Genomic DNA, 20,583 nt, shown 5'->3' on the forward strand with positions numbered 1-20,583 from the left:
TTGTTTACAGACAGATTATTTCACTTATAATTCACTGTTTCACAATTCCAGTGGGTCAGAAGTTTACATACACTAAGTTGACTGTGCCTTTAAACATCTTGAAAATTCCTGAAAATGATGTCATGGCTTTAGAAGCTTCTGATAGGCTAATTGACATCATTTGAGTCAATTGGAGGTGTACCTGTGGATGTATTTCAAGGCCTACCTTCAAACTCAGTGCCTCTTTGCTTGACATCATGCGAAAATCAAAAGAAATCAGCCAAGACCTCAGAAAATGTTTGTAGACCCCCACAAGTCTGGTTCATCCTTGGGAGCAATTTCCAAATGCCTGAAGGTACCACGTTCAACTGTACAAACAATGGTATGCAAGTATAAACAGAGTGGGACCACTCGGCCATCATACCGCTCAGGAAGGAGACGCGTTCTGTCTCCTAGAGATGAACGTACTTTTGGTGCGAAAAGTGCAAATCAATCCCAGAACAGCAGCAAAGGACCTTGTGAAGATGCTGGAGGAAACAGGTACAAAGGTATCTATATCCACAGTAAAACAAGTCCTATATCGGCATAACCTGAAAAGCCGCTCAGCAAGGAAGAAGCCACTGCTCCAAAACTGCCATAAAAAAGCCAGACTACGATTTGCAACTGCACATGGGGACAAGATTGTACTTTTTGGGGAAATGTCCTCTGGTCTGATGAAACAAAAATAGAACTGTTTGGCCATAATGACCATCGTTATGTTTGGAGGATAAAGGGGGAGGCATGCAAGCCAAAGAACACCATCCCAACTGTGAAGCACGGTGGTGGCAGCATCATGTTGTGGGTGTGCTTTGCTGCAGGAGGGACTGGTGCACTTCACAAAATAGATGGTATCATGAGGTAGGAAAATTATGTAGATATATTGAAGCAACATCTCAAGACATCCATCAGGAAGGTAAGGCTTGGTCGCAAATTGATCTTCCAAATGGACAATGACCCCAAGCATACTTCCAAGGTTGTGGCAAAATGGCTTAAGGACAACAAAGTCAAGGTATTGGAGTGGCCAACACAAAGCCATGACTTCAATCCTATAGAAAATTTGTGGGCAGAACTGAAAAAGTGTGGCGGGCAAGGAGGCCTACAAACCTGACTCAGTTACACCAGCTCTGTCAGGAGGAATGGGCCAAAATTCACCCAACTTATTGTGGGAAGCTTGTGGAAGTCTACCTGAAACATTTGACCCAAGTTAAACAATTTAAAGGCAATGCTACCAAATACTAATTGAGTGTATGTAAACTTCTGACCCACTGGGAATGCGATGGAAAAAAATAAAAGCTGAAATACATCATTCTCTCTGCTATTATTCTGACATTTCACATTCTTAAAATGAAGTGGTGATCCTAACTGACCTAAAACAGGTAATTTTGTACTAGGATTAAATGTCAGGAATTGTGAAAAACTGTGTTTAAATGTAGTTGGCTAAGGTGTATGTAAACTTCTGACTTCAACTGCACATATGAGATGAGTCATGCAAGATATGTAAACATTCTTAAAGTGGCATTATTAAAATGACTAGTGATCCATTTATTAAAGTGGCCATTGATATCAAGTCTGTAGGTAGGCAGCCACCTCTCTATGCTAGTTGTGGCTGTTTAACTATCTGATGGCCTTTAGATTGAAAAACAGCTTCTATCTCTCTGTCCCAGCTTGGATGCACCTGTGCTGACCTCGCCTTCTGGATGGAAGCGGGGAGAACAGGTAGTGGCTCGGGTGGTTGTTGTCCTTGAGGATCTTTTTTGGCTTCCTGTGACATCAGGTGTTGTAGGTGTCCTAGACGGCAGGTAGTTTGCCCATGGTGATGTGTTGTGCAGAACGCACCACCCTCTGGAGAGCCCTGCGGTTGTGTGTGGTGCAGTTGCCGTACCAGGCGGTGATACATCCCGAAAGGATGCTCTCAATTGTAAAAGTTAGTGAGGGTTTTTGGTGACAAGCCACATTTTTTCAGCCTCCTGAGGTTGAAGAGGCGCTGTTGCGCCTTCTTCGCCACACTGTCTGTGTGTGTGGATCATTTCAGTTTGTCGGTGATATGTACACCGAGGAACCTAACTTTCCACCTTCTCCACTGCTGTCCTGTTGATGTGGATAGGGAGGTGCTTCCTTTGCCTTTTCCTGAAGTCCACGATCATATCTTTTGTTATGCTGACATTGAGTGAGAGGTTATTTTCCCGACACCACACTCCGAGGGCCCTCACCTCCTCCCTGTAGGCTGTCTTGTCGTTGTTGGTAATCAAGCATACTACTGTAGTTTCGTCTGTAAACTTGATGATTGAGTAGGGGGCGACCCAGGTGGTGTCCAGCACCCAGTTGCACAGGGTGGGGTTGAGACCCAGGGTCTCAAGCTTAATGATGAGTTTGGAGGGTACTATGGTGTTGAATGCTGAGCTGTAGTCAATGAACAGCATTCTTACATAGGTATTCCTCTTGTCCAGATGGGATAGGGCAGTGTGATGGCGATTGTATCGTCTGTGGACCTATTGGGGCGGTAAGCAAATTGGAGTGGGTGGAGGTGATATGATCCTTGACTAGTCTCTCAAAGCAATTCATGATGACAGAAGTGAGTGCTACAGGGCGATAGTCATTTAGTTCAGCTTCCTTAGCTTTATTTGGAATCAGCATCCGTAACTGCCACTCCTTGGTGTTGAACCATCCATGCAGAAGGGGTACATATTGGGTTGGCCTACTGGGATGGCCTGGTGTACTCTGGAGGTTTCTATGCCCCATATGACATCTGTCTGCATCTGTATGGCAGATATACTGTAGTAGAAGCCTGCTGACACTTTAACAAACAAACCTACAGAAAAAGGAAAAAGGCATAATAACCACAGCATAACCTTAAAGTATACACAAAGCTGTTATTTTATTAAAAAACTGCTCAATCTAAGTAGCCATAATAAAGGACATTGGATAACACTTAAAGTGGAAATGACAGCCCTTTAATTACTTTGCAGATGTGAAACAAGTGACTTATATTACATTCCAAGTTTATGCTACAAAACCAACTTTATAAGAGGTTTTAAAAATAGGTTCTATTTGACTCAACGTTCCATGACTTACACTAAGGCATTGTGGGCAGAATAGATGGATGCAGTTCAATGCATGATTCATATAATTCACCAATACATTTCTTGCTAGTCCATAAAATATTGCCATCAGGTTGTAACTCACAGCTGGCCTGGTACATTGTTTGCTGCCTCCATTTGTGATGCACTGTTTCAATAACTCAATATTTTTGACAAAAACGAACGAAATTGCACTAAAGCTGGGAATGTCAATACATTCAGACTAGCAAGGTCATTGATCTGAAGTGGGTGAGTGACTTGACTTTTTCCCCTCATCGTTTTTTTTGGTGGCTATACACAGCTAGAGATGCAGGTGTCATTTGGTTAGCTAGCAAGAACCTGAATGACTGTTATCCAGTTAGCTAGCATATCTCTTGCCTTCGCAAATTCACTCTGGCTATCTAGCTACTCTGATTTCAGAGTACTCTCGTCTGAATGTGCCAGAGCTCAGAATATCTGATGAATTTACAAACGTGCAACACCTGCTGAATATGACTGTGTCAGTAAACAAAGGCAGGCAAAAAAAACTTTCTAGTTAGTAATGAATGCTCTGGACAACATGTAAACAGCCTAACCAGCTCAGTTAGGGTGAGTAAAATGGTCAGAGTGGGGTGTTCTCACAATTGTATCTGTGAGTAGCAAGCTAGCTAATTTTAGCCGGTTAGCTTGGGTACTTGGTTGGGACAAGCGTGCATTGGCAGGCAAGCTGCAGAAGGATGAGTAGGCTACAATTCCCCATTGCTTATCAGTGCAGCATTGACAGCCTACTAGCTGAAAGTTGGAGAGGGTTTATCTTATGTTCCTTCGTTAGATTTTAGAACATCTCGCTCTGGCTGGCATTAGTTATTGATGATGTTGTTGATGTGCATAAGTGAGGGGGAGAGAGCCTACCTTTTCAGTTGTTTGATCAATAGGACTGTAAAGTTCCCCCAATGTAAGGGGACTCCCGTGGTATTTGCAGAAATCCATTCAGGTGTATTTTGTGACATTTAGTGAATGCATTCTAATGATCTAAAGTTGCGCTGTTGCAACTGCCTGTAAACACACAGTCCAGTTCAAAGTGAATGATGGAAGGCCTGTGTGGCAAATGGCTTGTTTGTATAAAGGCCTACTGTAGCTCTGACTGGCTATGGCGCACAGGTCTGCGTAAACTCCGGTCCTGGACGAGACATGTTTTTATTCAGTTTTATTTACTGCAGTGTCTTAATTGCTTTCCCACTCTATATTGCTATATAATTTTCACAAATGCCTTAGTATACGTATAGTGAGGGGAAAAAAGTATTTGATCCCCTGCTGATTTTGTACGTTTGCACACTGACAAAGAAATGATCCGTCTATAAATGTAATGGTAGGTTTATTTGAACAGTGAGAGAAAAAATCCAGAAAAACGCATATCAAAAATGTTATAAATTCATTTGCATTTTAATGAGGGAAATAAGTATATGACCCCTCTGCAAAACATGACTTAGTGCTTGGTGGCAAAACCCTTGTTGGCAATCACAGAGGTCAGACATTTCTTGTAGTTGTCCACCAGGTTTGCACACATCTCAGGAGGGATTTTGTCCCACTCGTCTTTGCAGATCTTCCCCAAGTCATTAAGGTTTCGAGGCTGACGTTTGGCAACTCGAACCTTCAGCTAGGTTTTCTATGGGATTAAGGTCTGGAGACTGGCTAGGCTACTCCAGGACCTTAATGTGCTTCTTCTTGAGCCACTGCTTTTTGTTGCCTTGGCTGGATGTTTTGGGTTATTATCATGCTGGAATACCCATCCACGACCCATTTCAATGCCCTGGCTGAGGGAAGGAGGTTCTCACCCAATATTTGACGGTACATGGCCCCATCCATCATCCCTTTGATGCGGTGAAGTTGTCATGTCCCCTTAGCAGAAAAACACCCCCAAAGCATAATCTTTCCACCTCCATGTTTGACAGTGGGGATGGTGTTCTTGGGGTCATAGGCAGCATTCCTCCTCCTCCAAACACGGCGAATTGAGTTAATGCCAAAGAGCTCCATTTTGGTCTCATCTGACCACAACACTTTCACCCAGTTGTCCTCTGAATCATTCAGATGTTAATTGGCAAACTTCAGACGGGCATGTATATGTGCTTTCTTGAGTAGGGGGACCTTGCGGGCGCTGCAGGATTTCAGTCCTTCACGGCGTAGTGTGTTACCAATTGTTTTCTTGGTGACAATGGTCGCAGCTGCCTTGAGATCATTGACAAGGTCCTCCTGTGTAGTTCTGGGCTGATTCCTCACGTTCCCATGATCATTGCAACTCCACGAGGTGAGATCTTGCATGGAGCCCCAGGCCGAGGGAGATTGACAGTTATTTTGTGTTTCTTCCATTTGCGAATAATCACACCAACTGTTGTCACCTTCTCAACAAGCTGCTTGGCGATGGTCTTGTAGCCCATTCCAGCCTTGTGTAGGTCTACAATCTTGTCCCTGACATCCTTGGAGAACTCTTTGGTCTTGGCCATGGTGGAGGGTTTGGAATCTGATTGATTGCTTCTGTGGACAGGTGTCTTTTAGACAGGTAACAAGCTGAGATTAGGAGCACTCCCTTTAATTAAGAGTGTGCTCCTAATCTCAGCTCGTTACCTGTATAAAAGACACCTGGGAGCCAGAAATCTTTCTGATTGAGAGGTGATCAAATACGTATTTACCTTATTAAAATGCTAATAAATTTATAACATTTTTGATGTGTTTTTCTGGATGTTTTTGTTGTTATTCTGTCTCTCACTGTTCAAATAAACCTACCATTAAAATTATAGACTGATCATTTCTTTGTCAGTGGGCAAATGTACAAAATCAGCAGGGGATCCAAAACTTTTTTTCCCTCACTGTATATGTAATAAAATGACCGTATCAAAGTGCTTGCTTGTCAGAAAATATAAAAAGTGTAATGTTCTTTCTGGGGGTGAATATGAACATATTTGAATAAGATTCCGTGTTGCTAAAATGCTGTCAGTTCCATTTTAAGGTGGTTGTAAAGATACAAAAAAATATTTGGTGCATGTGACCGATTTGAAAGGGTTTATGATAGAGTTCGACCGATTTTATGATTTTTCAACACCGATACCGATTATTGGAGGACCAAAAGTTGATATCGATTTAAAAAATAATAAAAAAAAATAATAATAAAAATAAATAATATATACAGTGCCTTGCGAAAGTATTCGGCCCCCTTGAACTTTGCGACCTTTTGCCACATTTCAGGCTTCAAACATAAAGATATAAAACTGTATTTTTTTGTGAAGAATCAACAACAAGTGGGAAATGTGGCAAAAGGTCGCAAAGTTCAAGGGGGCCGAATACTTTCGCAAGGCACTGTATTTGGTCAATAACAAAAGTTTATCTCAATACTTTGTGATATACCCTTTGTTGGCAATGAGAGGTCAAATGTTTTCTGTAAGTCTTCACAAGGTTTTCACACACTGTTGCTGGTATTTTGGCCCATTCCTCCATGCAGATCTCCTCTAGAGCAGTGATGTTTTGGGGCTGTTGCTGGGCAACACAGACTTTCAACTCCCTCAAGATTTTCTATGGGGTTGAGATCTGGAGACTAGCTAGGCCACTCCAGGACCTTGAAATGCGTCTTACGAAGCCACTCCTTCGTTGCCCGGGCGGTGTGTTTGGGATCATTGTCATGCTGAAAGACCCAGTCAAGTTTCATCTTCAATGCCCTTGCTGATGGAAGGAGGTTTTCACTCAAAATCTCACGATACATGGCCCCATTCATTCTTTCCTTTACACGGATCAGTCGTCCTGGTCCCTTTGCAGAAAAACAGCCCCAAAGCATTATGTTTCCACCCCCATGCTTCACAGTAGGTATGGTTTTCTTTGGATGCAACTCAGCATTCTTTGTCCTCCAAACACGACGAGTTGAGTTTTTACCAAAAAGTTATATTTTGGTTTCATCTGACCGTATGACATTCTCCCAATCTTCTAGCAAACTTTAGACGGGCCTGGACATGTACTGGCTTAAGCAGGGGGACACGTCTGGCACTGCAGGATTTGAGTCCCTGGCGGCGTAGTCTGTTACTGATGGTAGGCTTTGTTACTTTGGTCCCAGCTCTCTGCAGGTCATTCACTAGGTCCCCCCCGTGCGGTTCTGGGATTTTTGCTCACCGTTCTTGTGATCATTTTGACCCCACTGGGTGAGATCTTGCATGGAGCCCCAGATCGAGGAAGATTATCAGCGGTCTTGTATGTCTTCCATTTCCTAATAATTGCTCCCACAGTTGATTTCTTCAAACCAAGCTACTTACCTATTGCAGATTCAGTCTTCCCAGCCTGGTGCAGGTCTACAATTTTGTTTCTGGTGTCCTTTGACAGCTCTTTGGTCTTGGCCATAGTGGAGTTTGGAGTGTGACTGTTTGAGGTTGTGGACAGGTGTCTTTTTTATACTGATAACAAGTTCAAACAGGTGCCATTAATACAGGTAACGAGTGGAGGACAGAGGAGCCTCTTAAAGAAGAAGTTACAGGTCTGTGAGAGCCAGAAATCTTGCTTGTTTGTAGGTGACCAAATACTTATTTTCCACCATAATTTGCAAATAAATTCATAAAAAATCCTACAATGTGAATTTCTGGATTTTTTTCTCATTTTGTCTGTCATAGTTGAAGTGTACCTATGATGAAAATTACAGGCCTCATCTTTTTAAGTGGGAGAACTTGCACAATTGGTGGCTGACTAAATACTTTTTTGCCCCACTGTGTGTGTGTGTGTGTGTGTGTGTGTGTGTGTGTGTGTGTATATATATGTATGTGTGTAATAATGACAATTACAACAATACTGAATGGACACTTTTTCATTTTAACTTAATATAATACATAACATCAATTTAGTCTCAAATAAATAATGAAACAACATGTTCAATTTGGTTTAAATAATGGAAAAACACAGTGTTGGAGAAGAAAGTAAAAGTGCAATATCTGCCATGAACAAAAGCTCCTTGCTCAGAACATGAGAACATGTGAATGCTAGTGGTTCTTTTTAACATGATAATTCAATTATCCCAGTTAAGAAGTTGTAGTTATTATAGGAATTATAGCACTATTTCTCTCTATACCATTTGTATTTCAAATACCTTTGACCAGGGGTTCTTAAACTTTTTCAGCCTGGGACCCAAATGAGAAATTCTGTGTTTTCCTGGGACCCAAGCTTAGGAAAATATGCAACTATACGTAAATATTGGTACATTTCATTGCCCTTATGCCTAAAAAAAAATCCCGAAGTATCCCTTTAAAAGTTTCTGAGGTGTTTCATTATTTTAGTTGAAGACATCATCATTGTGTAAAGTTGTTTTCTGTTATTAGAGATATTCTCTTCATATTCATACTTGATCAAAGTGAGGTTAAATTGTTATATGTTTACATAATAAGATTGCAAATGGAACTATTCATGAGGTAGATATGACATGATGGTCCTTACGTCACACTTCACCTCCAACTCCCCTGCATCACTCTGTGTTCTGTGAGAGGCCAGTAAGGGTCTGTGATTAGTTTATGAACCCCTCACAATGCTCCAGTCCAGACTGTTTGCCTTTCCCCTATATTGCTGATTGTCTTTTATGGCCCTCCATGAGCCAGACCTCATGGTCTGTTCCATTAAGAGAAGGGCCCATTCAGTGCAGACACACACACACACACACCCTCTGAAGTGGGATTTACTACAGGTAACACACTGGAAGGAATGTGGAGATGCTCACGCTGCTTTTCACACTGAAGTGCCACAATTCACGGGGATACTTTGAATTTGTGAAGCACCTTAGAACAATTTTAGCTCTTGTTTCTTTTACAGTTTAGAGACCGCATGTGTTTTGGGGACAGGCCACACAAAGGCTAAGGGAGAGTTCATCTGTCCTGTACTTTCCTCCTCTTTTAGCTTTATTAGTTACATCGCTGTAGTCAACCAGCCCACTAGAACTGATATGGGATAAACCTGAGCAATGCAAGGTTTACTTGCCCTAGAGTAATAGCCCAGACTAATAAACCTGATTGTTCTGTCTGCTTGATTGATGGATACAATTCAGATTTTAAATATCAAGGCACCTCCAACACCTGAGTCATTCGCTGCAATGGACTTACTGTACAGCTACAGCATAATGAAGATTACAGTCCAGGTATTTCCTGAGTTGCTCAGTGACGCAGATGCTATGCATTTTTTCAGAAGCACGCCAGAATGTGTCATCTGCTGTGGGAAGTGAATGATCTGTTTTAGCTGTCTAGTCATGTAGCCAGCCGGGCTACTCATCAGACTAGCTTGTAGTTAATAGATATGGCTGTCTAAGGTGTGTGCATACTAAACTTTGCTCAGATGTTTAGACCTTATGAATAATACAGGATGATGCAGATGGAGATAAGGAGACTGCTGTTGAATGAGCCAGTGACGTCAAGAGGTGTCAAGATGCTGTGTGAGCGATGTGGGTAGGACTAGGGAGCCTGTTTAAACATGACAGCCAAAGTCCCTGTGACTGTGTGATTGTGTGTCCATAGTTGAACCACATCAAAGGCATCTGATCTGACTGACAATCAGTCATCTGAATTGAACATTTTGAAAAAAAATCTACAGTCCAAGAGTTTGGACACACCTACTCATTCCATGTTGTTACTATTTTCTACATTGTGGAATAACAGTGTAGACATCACAATTATGAAATGACACATGGAATCATGTAGTAACCAAAAAAGTGTTAAACATTCTTCAAAGTAGCCACCATTTGCCTTTGACAGCTTTGCACATTCTTAGCGTTTTCTCAACCAGCTTCATGAGGTAGTCACTGGAATGCATTTCAATTAGCAGTTGTGCCTTGATTGTGCCTTGTGCCTTGTTAATTTGTGGAATTTATTTCCTCCTTAATGCGTTTGAGCCAATCAGTTGTGTTGTGACAAGGTAGGGGTGGTATATAGAAGATAGCATTATTTGGTAAAACACCAAGTTCATATTGTGGCAAGAACAGCTCAAATAAGCAAAGAGAAATGACAATCCATCATTACTTTAAGACATGAAGGTCAGTCAATCTGGAAAATGTCAAGAACTTTGACAGTTTCTTCAAGTGCTGTCCCAAAAACCATCAAGCGCTATGATGAAACTGGCTCTTGTGAGGACCGCCACAGGAAAGGAAGACCCAGAGTTACCTCTGCTGCAGAGGATAAGTTCATTCAATTTAACGGCACCTCAGATTGCAGCCCACATAAATGCTTCACAGAGTTCAGGTAAGAGACACATCTCAACATAAACTGTTCAGAGGAGACTGCTTGAATCAGGCCTTCGTGGTCAAATTTTCTTTACATTTAACCAGGCAATTCAGTTAAGAACAAATTCTTAACAGTGGGTTAACTGCCTTATTCAGGGGCAGAACAACAGATGTTGTCATCTCAGGGATTCGATCTAGCAACCTTTCAGTTACTGGCCCAAAGCTCTAACCACTAGGCTACCTGCCAAATTGCTACAGAGAAACCACTACTAAAAGACAGCAATAAGAAGAAGAGACTTGCTTGGGCCAAGAAACATGGGCAATGGACATTAGACTGGTGGAAATCTGTCTTTTGGTCTGAGTCCAAATTTTTTGGTTCCAACCGTGTCTTTGTGAGATGCAGAGTAGGTGAACAATACCCCATAATGTGAAGGAAAAATGGAGCCGGAAGAAACGGCAGCAGTGTTACAGCGCCCAGCCAATTGTGCTATTATGTGGGTTTTTTTGCGTTATTTTTTAAAACTTATTTTGTACATAATGTTTCTGCAACCGTATCTTACGGCAAAAAAGAGCTTCTGGATATCAGGATATCAGGATCACTCACCTCGGATTTGACTAAGATTTTTTTCTAAAACAAGGAGGACGCACAAGACATTCTCCAAACACGCCACAGGGCCGATAACCCCGTTATTTGCAAGAGGAAGCGATGCAGGTACAGAGGACAACGAGCTGGATGCCTGGTCAGGATCTGGAGAAGGTGAGTGGAAAGCTGCCGTTACTGTCAATACTACTCACCAACGTGAAATCATTGGACAATAAATTAGACGAGGTACGATCACGAATATCCTACCAACAGGACATCAAACTGTAATATCCTATGTTTCACGGAATCGTGGCTGAATGACAACATGGATATTCAGCTACCGGGATATACGCTGCACCAGCAAGATGGAACAGCACTATCCGGTAAGACGAGGGGGGGGGGGGGGGGTATATTATATTGGGATAAATTGCAGGCCACACTACTTGCCTAGACAGTTTTCAGCTATACTTTTCGTGGTTGGTTATTTACCACCACAGACACATGCTGGCACTAAGACCGCACTCAGTCAGCTGTATAAGGAAATAAGCAAACAGGAAACCACTCACCCAGAGGCGTCACTCCTAGTGGCCGAAGACTTTAATGCAGGGAAACTTAAATCAGTTCTACCAAATTTCTATCAACATGTTAAATGTGCAACCAGGGGGAATAAAAATCTAGATCACCTTTACTCCACACACAGATACACGTACAAAGCTCTCCCTCGCCGTCCATTTGGTAAATCCGACCACAATTCTAGCCTCCTGATTCCTGCTTACAAGCAAATATTAATGCAGGAGGCAGCAGTGACTCGGTCTATAAAAAAGTGGTCAGTTGAAGCAGATGCTAAACTACAGGACTGGAACATGTTCTGGGATTCTTCCGATGGCGTTGAGGAGTACACATCAGTCACTGGCTTGTTCAATAAGTGCATCGAGGACGTCATCCCCACAGTGACTGTACGTACATACCCCAACCAGAAGCCATGGATTACTGGCAACATTTGCACTGAGCTAAATGGTAGAGCTGCCATTGTCAAGGTGCGTACAGAGGCCCATTTATCAGCAACCATCACTCTTGTGTTCCAATGGCACGTTGTGTTAGCTTGTCCAAGTTTATAATTTTAAAAGGCTAGTTGATCATTCGAAAACCCTTTTGCAATTGTGTTAGCACAGTTGACAACTGTTGTCCTGATTTTAAAGAAGCAATACAACTGGCCTTAGACTAGTTGAGTATCTGGAGCATCAGCATTTGTGGGTTCGATTACAGACTCAAATTGGCCAGAAACAAAGACTTTCTCCTGAAACTCGTCAGTCTTTTCTTGTTCTAATAAATGAAGGCTATTCCATGCGAGAATTTGCCAAGAAACTGAAGATCTCGTACAACGCTGTGTACTATTCCCTTCACAGAACAGCTCCAGCTGGTTCTAACCAGAGTAGAAGAGGAGTAGGTGTCCCCGGTGCACAATTGAGCAAGAGGACAATTACATTTGAGTATCTAGTTTGAGAAACGGATGTCTCACAAGTCCTCAACTGGCAGCTTCTTAAATAGTACCTGCAAAACTCCAGTCTCAACAGTGAAGAGGCAACTCTGGGATGCTGGCCTTGTAGGCAAGAGTTCCTCTGTCCAGTGTCTGTGTTCTTTTGCCCATCTTAATCTTTTCTTTTTATTGTCCAGTCTGAGATATGGCTTTTTCTTTGCAACTCTGCCTGGAAGAGTTAAATAAACAAACAAACAAACATATGGTTGGAAATGTGTCCACGGGCCAACACCCTAGGTTCGCCAGTTGCCCATCCCAGAGCTAAGTTATTTTGAAAATATACATTGATTTTGGTCATTTCAGCTTTTGCATAGGTTATTTCACCTTTCAGCGCAATTGTCATTTTAGTTTTGTCGGCCTACATCCTAAGGTTCTATGCAAAATAGGGGGGAGATGACGGTACACTACATGTTACAGTATGCATTCCACAGGCCTGTGCTTGATAGGATAGCCTTGTTCGAGCTTCAGGTAAATTTACCTGTCATACTGTTTGTGGACGAGTGTCCTGTCAGATTTGAATATATGGTCAACTTTAGTTTGCATGAAGTCTGAATTTGCATATTTTGACAGCTTTGAGGCCTAAAGGAAGGTTGAACTGATACTAAACGCAAGCCCAGGTTTCGTCCTAATAATCTGTCCTTTGATAAAGAAATGTTTATCTTCTGACCTTATTTTTCAACCAGTTTCATTTGCTTGTTTGTGTCATGCCAAACCGGAATTACAGTTCAAACCAGTCTTCTTTCAATCCAGCTCACACATGCTTTCAAACTAGTCTCCTCTTCAAAGCTCACAGATGATTTCGGAAATAAATGCCTTGTAAATCCTTGAATGGGAGCGCCTAAGACGCGTCTTAATATATTATTGTAGCTCTCCCCAACCCGCCAGAAACATGATGAGCTGGAAAAACAAACAAACCTGTGTTATGCTGTTTCCAGCACTCTGATGGCTTTATCATCATCATCACACGTGACTATGGAACAGAAGCTATGTTGAAAAATGGCACCCTGTTCTCCATATAGTGCACTATTGACCACAGCCCTTTGGGCCCTGTTCAAAAGTAGTGGAAAGGGGTGCCATTTGGGATGTAGACAGAGACATGTCCAGTATGAGAGAGCTTGCTGTCATCACATTATTCAACTGGAAAGTATTATGTGGAATATTATCTATAGTGCGTTCGGGAAAGTATTCAGACCCCTTGACTTTTTCCACATTTTGCTACGTTACAGCCTTATTCTAAAATGGATTAAAAAAAATGTTTTTAAATCCTCAGTCTACACACAGTACCCCATAATGACAAAGCGAAAAACCATCAACCATCCTCCTTTCGTTTTTTCCTTAAGTAACCTTCTGTCTTATGTAACCATGCTAAACGTAACATATAATAATTTGAATGTCCAGGATTTACTTTTCCTATATTACATTTAGTCTATGAGACCAGGTTGCCCACTCAATCCTAATCGGCTCCTTAGTTGCTGGACCGCCACTAGGCACAGATGGTATGTGGTTTTGTAGGCTTTCCAATGTGTACAGTGCCTTCAGAAAGTATGGATTAAATAACAACAAATCCTCAGAAATCTACACAAAATACCCAATAATGATAAAGCAAAAACAGGTTTTTAGAAATGTTTGCAAATTTATTACACCTTATTTACATATGTATTCAGACCCTTTGCTATGAGACTCGAAATTGAGCTCAGGTGCATCCTGTTTCCAGTGATCATCCTTGAGATGTTTCTACGACTTGATTGGAATCCACCTGTGGTAAATTAATTTGATTGGACATGATTTGGACATGAAAGGCACACACCTGTCAATAAAAGACACATGACAGCCCGCTTGGAGTTTGCCAAAAGGCACCTAAAGGACTCTCAGACCAAGAGAAACAATATTCTCAGGTCTTATGAAACCAAGATTGAACTCTTTGACCTGAATGCCAAGCGTCACGTCTGGAGGAAACCTGGCACCATCCCTACGGGGAAGCATGGTGGTGGCAGCATCATGCTGTGGGGATGTTTTTCAGTGGCAGTTACTGGGAGACTAGTCATGATCGAGGGAAAGATGAACAGAGGAAAGTACAGAGAGATTGTTGATGAATACCTGCTCCAGAGTACTCAGGACCTCACTGGGGCGAAGGTTGACCTTCCAACAGGACAACAACCCTAAGCACACAGCCAAGACAACGCAGGAGTGGCTTCAGGACAAGTCTCTGAATGTCCTTGAGTGGCCTAGCCAGAGCCCGGACTTGAACCCGATCTAACACCTCTGGAGAGACCTGAAAATAGCTGTGCAGCGACACTCCCCATCCAACCTGACAGAGCTTGAGAGGATCTGCAGAGAAGAATGGGACTAACTTCCCAAATAAATAAAATAAAATGTTATTGGTCACATACACATTTTAGCGTCCTAGCCAAGAAGACTCAAGGCTGTAATCGCTGCCAAAGGTGCTTCAACAAAGGACTGAGTAAAGTGTCTGAATACTTATGTAAATGTCATACATGAATACATTTGCAATACATTTGCAAAAATGTCTAAAAAACAGTTTTTGCTTTGTCATTATGTTTCAGTTTATTTTAATACATTTGAAAAACAATTCTAAAAAAAACAGATTTTGCTTTGTTTTTATGGGGAATTTTTAGAATAAGGCTGTAACGCAACAATGTGGAAAAAGTCCAGCGGTCTAAATATTTTCTGAATCCGCTGTATCTCTTAAGTGGATTATCTATGAAAGAGCTTATTTTACACAGTTGCTCTGCATGCACCTGTTTTTAGGACGCTGTAGGACACTGTAGGACACTGTAGGACACTGTAGGACGCTGTAGGACACTGTAGGACGCTGTAGGACACTGTAGGACACTGTAGGACACTGTAGGACGCTGTAGGACGCTGTAGGACACTGTAGGACGCTGTAGGACGCTGTAGGACACTGTAGGACACTGTAGGACGCTGTAGGACGCTGTAGGACGCTGTAGGACACTGTAGGACACTGTAGGACGCTGTAGGACACTGTAGGACGCTGTAGGACACTGTAGGACACTGTAGGACGCTGTAGGACGCTGTAGGACACTGTAGGACACAGCACATTTAGTTTTTATATTCCCAGTTCCACCAAATGGAAAAGAGGTCGTTAACTCTACAACTGACATTTGGTTGATATTTAGGCCTGCTTTCAAATGTCTGCAATCTTTTTTAATAAAAAATTAGAGTAACTAACCTTTTGAAATATGACATGTTTAACATTGAGGTCTGTTTGTCATTTTAATATTTTCTAGGAGTAGGCATTTATCGTAGAGAAATCGGTACCGTCTTCACCACTAGTGTATTCGTGGCCCCTCAATGACACTGAAGTCGAGGGAATAATCAGGAAACATCCCAAGTGTCCTGTTAGCTAGATTTTAGAGTGGAATCATTTGCGTAGCTGTCCTTGCAGGAACTCTGTTGCTGCATGGAGGATGACAATTTCCCAAGACTTCCTGTGCTGTTGGTTTGAGGCCCTTGCCTGATGATGGCGTGTGATGGTGGTCTATTTCTGGTCCCTGTTCACCACACTTATCAGCTGTGATGTCGACGTATGTTGAGGGTCTAATTCGGGCTGTGCGCTGCCTGAGTATGAGGGCATACCTAACCCTGTTTTGGGACAGCATTTATTCAAGGCTACAGACCCAGAGCGTCTCAGAGAAACTTTTCCCTTTGTCTCTCTTCCTACAATAATCGTCCAGACTGACTTGTATTGTGTAAGATTGTAACTTATGTTAGTGGTATAACTGAATCTTTCTCTAAGTTTATGTTGCAAAAGGAGCCACATTGTTCTGATGACGTTAAGTGCATAGTAGAACAAAGACTTGGGAACGTCAGTGATCTCATTCCCCTCATGTTTAATTTGGGCTTATTATCAGAGATCATTTCTCATAGTATAAACCTTTTGTCTTCATCTTGGCAGCAGAACCCACGTTTTTACATTGTAGGACTCGTGTTGCTATGGCAAACTCAAATATGTGTACCTTAAGTGCAGGGAAAGAACACTGGTATGATCCTCTGCTGGGAGGTCCAATGGGAATTGTACCGATCTGGTCCTTGGTTGTGATTCTAACAAGGGGGATATCCTAGAAGGTAGGTCATTTGACCCCAGCACACAGTTCGTTTGGACTACTAGGTATCACTGCCTTCTTATCAACACAGTTGATTTGACTAAAATGATATATCTGCCATTGTGTGTCCCATGTTTCATATTGACAATTCATATGTACTGTATGCCAACTCTCCAAACCGCCATGCCTTTAGCAAGGCACACATACTGTTGAAGCCAGGCTATGCAGTCATCTCCTTCTGACCTTTTTGGATTTTCAAACCCCTACGTCATGAATAACGTGACATTGAGGTGTAGTAATGTTGGTACACCTTGTCCTCTCTACCCCCCCTTCTCTGTGTCAGTGTTTATGATGGTGTTTGGCCGTTGCCACAGTGCAACACCATCAGTCCATATGGGGCTGAAGGGAGAGAGCGTGGTGTGTGCCCCTCACACCAGCCCTTCGGTCGACTGGCAGTCAGTCAGCCAGCCCAGCCAGTCAGTCTGTCAGGCAGTCCCTGGAGTGTTAGGACTGGGCAGTCAGTCAGGTGATAGGTAGCTAGCGCTGGAGCTAAGACAGCTGCACAAGGCTCTGCTTACTCTCTGTCTGTCCCCTTCTGCCTGCCTGGGCCTTGAGCTGTCCTTCATCTGCCTGTCTGCTAATATTTATCCGGGCTGGACCCACGACACAGAAACACGAATGTACATCCAGGGAGAGGGAGTATGATCCTCGGCCACACGGTCCAATGGGAATTGTACTGATCTGGTCCTTAGTTATGATTCTAACAAGGTGGATTTCCCACAAGGTAGGTCCTCTGACACTAGCAGACAGTCAGTTTGGACTACTAGGTAAACTGCCTCTTTATCAACACTGAGTTGATTTGACTTTGAAAAGGATATCTCTAGCACAGACCGATGACTGTGTGTCTGTTTACTGCCTTACTAGGAAAGGAGGTGTGGTGAGTTACTATGAGCTCACGTTGTGATGGTGTGTACAGTATGTCTGCTATTTTCAGGGACTGATAGTTTGAGGGTGTTTTTTATTTTGGCTGGTTTCATCAGGAACAGTTAAGACTTGGTAATGATACAGCGTAAGCAGAATACCACATTGGATTGAAGTAAAATATTGTTATGAGTAGTTTTGTCAAGTGTTTTTAGTTTAGGACACCAGTGAGGACCTGTTAAGGTTCCATCATGATTTGAGTTTTTCATGACAAAAGCTCTGTCCAAAATCATTGAGGCATCTTTGGGTGGTGGGAAAGTGAGTGGTGACATTTGAGTGGTTCTCTTTGCTCAATGTGGTTTATGTGATTTTTCCCAGTGGCCAATACTGAAACCCATCCTGTTGCTGCTAATTAGACAGCATTCTCTGGGTGAGCAATTTCCCACAGGCCAGCTGTGTTTTAGCTTCATTAGCTGAAACTGAGCTTGGGAAAGGGTTTGGACAACAGTACTGGGAATCTATCACAGATCCCTTTTTAAATACTTTTAAATACGTACTTTACCAAGAAGAGGCACATTTAATTGTGAGTTTGTATTGAGAGTTTGACTACCATCTTAATTATAGGTCAAAGTTAAAGACAGTGATTTTTGTATATGTAAGAAGTGGTAGTTCTAGTTGTTGTAGTAGGGTAAATCCATATGAATTCAATTACTTTTTGACAGCATCCTTTTTGATTTAAACAAACATTTCCATGCATGTTTGCCCATGGATGAAGTGGTCAGAAACTAACTTTTAGACCTGAATGCCAAAACATTCAGGAGATAAAGGTGCTCAAAGTTGACCCATTTTGCGCACCAAATTGCAGTGGTCTGAAGGGATAGGTCCATTCTATGGATTATGTTTCTATGATTGAAATAACACGCACCCCGTTTTCAAGAGCATGTTATGTCTCAACTGATGGCGGGCACAAAACGAAAACCTCAGATTATTTCTAAGCTACAATTTATGAGAATATGAAAAATGAGACTTTACGCATTTTTTGATAATTGACAATTAAGCTTAATAAATGACATAAATTGTAAAAGAACAGTTTGACAACCCTGTTTGTAAGCTTTTAAATGATATCAATCTCAACCGTTTCTATATTCCAGTGATGAAGACATGGATGTCTCCATGGTATGGTGGGGTATGCAAAATGGGTCAACTTTAAACACCTTTATCTCTTGAATGTTTTTGCAATCAGGTCCGAAAACTCACTTTCTGACCACTTCTTCCATGGGCAAAGTTTTGTTTAAATCAAAAGGGAAGCTGTGAAGATGTTATTGAATTCAAATGGATTTACCCTATTGTAATATTAGTAGCAGAAGTAGTAGTTGGTTTATTGATTTAGCAGTAGAGTAGAATCAAACATATCACCCATTTCACAAGACATAACATATACTGCACATAGTGTACATTGCAGTTCTTTTTTGGCTTATTTTATTGGTGGCTTAAAAGATGAGGTCTTGATAGCACAGGCCATTTGTAGCTTGTCTTAGGAGTTTTGTGATGGATGGAACAGAGTTGAAATGAAATATCTGAATGTGATGTTGAGTTGGAAGAAATTATGGGTAACAAGGAATACCATTGCATTTCTGTTCATTCACCAAACTTGCTGGGTTTTCACAACACTGTACCACTGTGTGATGTTTTAAAGGATGTTGTATCAATACCAAATGTCTGATTTTTAATTTTGACAACCATGGAATCAATCATGATGACGTACTGAGATTGACTGAATTCTGAAGCCAGTCCACTTGCATTGAAGATTGCATTGAGAGCAATCGTCTGAGCATTAAGTATTTTATTCCTACTCTTATGGGTAAAAATAAAAGCTATGCATGAAGCCTCTTTGGTTATAAGAGTCCCACCTAGTCGACAGATATTTAGGAGACCTCATGAGGTGTCAGTGGCTACTGTGTCACATGCAGTTGCTTTAGAATTGTTGAATGTTTTTTGATATTTTATATATGATCAATCCATATATAATCTCGACCTACATGCTTTTGACAATGATTTCACATTAGCCCTATTTCACAGGATATGCCGAAATACTTATAACCACACATTTTTGTTCAGCTATTTAATTAACCAACATGTTATTTCATTCACAAGTGAACATATGTTATGCCTTTGGAGCACAATAACAGGTTGTTAAAAAATATGCCTAGCAGTTGGGCAATTAAAAGCGTCTAGGTGCCAATGTTAACTTTGTGTTGAATGAAAATTATAGACCCTTCAAATGTTTTATGCTACATTATCGGCAAGTTTTTGGATGCCAAACTGCCAAAGCGTTGTTAAATGGTAGTGACGAGTGTGTTGATTTAACGGTAATATTATAGGACCTTTTCTGAGATGCTTTGTGGATACGGGCCCAGAATCGTGAGCAGCAGTCATGTGTTGACTTGTGAATGTAGCATTGAATGTCAAGCATTTTAATAGGAGCGAGTGGCATGAGGGATGGAGGCATATGTCCGTCCCAGCCTGACAGACGCCACAGTGTTTGGAGTGCAGCGAGGCAAGCCGGTAGTGACGCACGCTGGGCCTGACACAGCCTTCATAGCTCCATGTGACAAGATGCCAGTTGCTTGTCTGGATAGCTTGTGTGAAGCACATATGGGCATGGTAAGGTTGGTTGTCTAACAGCCTCCGTCCCTGTGAGAGCCTGATATACCCCGGATCTGGCTGCCATAAACAGAACTGATTTGTGTAAACACTGGCGCCTTCAAACCAAGGTTTTAATATACTGCTTTGTCTGTTTAGTTCATATTAGATTAGCTTTTTTAAACAAAAGCCTAGGCTGTATGTAATGTAGTAGTATTGTGTCTGCCCATAAACTACAACTCTGCTGTTTGTGCAATTACCAGTATCTGGCTTGAATTGAGGATGATAAAGTAGAGAGAGTTGTCGATGTCCTACTCATCCTCTCTCCCAGACAAATGAAACAAATTCTTTGAGGACAATACAGTGCCACCGACATGGCCCACTACCAAAGACTGTGGGCTCTCCTGCAACGCGGCTGAAGTGAGTAAAACATTTAAACATGTTAACCCTTGCAAAGCTGCTGGCCCAGATGGCATCCCTAGCCGCGTCCTCAGAGCGTCCGCAGACCAGCTGGCTGG

The 20,583-nt window shown here is 42.0% G+C and overlaps 1 protein-coding gene across 9 annotated transcripts in view; it reads left to right on the top strand.

Annotated features, from left to right (window-relative positions):
- LOC139387581 (high affinity 3',5'-cyclic-AMP phosphodiesterase 7A-like) overlaps positions 1 to 20,583 on the top strand; it is a 48,750-nt gene that overhangs the window by 2,028 nt on the left and 26,139 nt on the right. The window contains exon 1 of one of the 9 annotated variants that reach the window (XM_071133917.1): positions 10,931 to 11,053. The exons of 5 other annotated variants lie outside the window; for them this stretch is intronic. In XM_071133917.1, the coding sequence (XP_070990018.1) occupies positions 11,003 to 11,053 (51 nt within the window). In that variant the 5' untranslated portion in view covers positions 10,931 to 11,002. Of the gene's footprint in view, positions 1 to 10,930; positions 11,054 to 16,987; positions 17,286 to 20,583 lie in introns of those variants that run through there. 3 more of the 9 variants (XM_071133918.1, XM_071133921.1, XM_071133919.1) reach the window with 3 other exon arrangements.

This window comes from Oncorhynchus clarkii, chromosome 28 (genome assembly GCF_045791955.1).
Source record: "Oncorhynchus clarkii lewisi isolate Uvic-CL-2024 chromosome 28, UVic_Ocla_1.0, whole genome shotgun sequence".
Taxonomy (NCBI): Eukaryota; Metazoa; Chordata; class Actinopteri; order Salmoniformes; family Salmonidae; genus Oncorhynchus; species Oncorhynchus clarkii.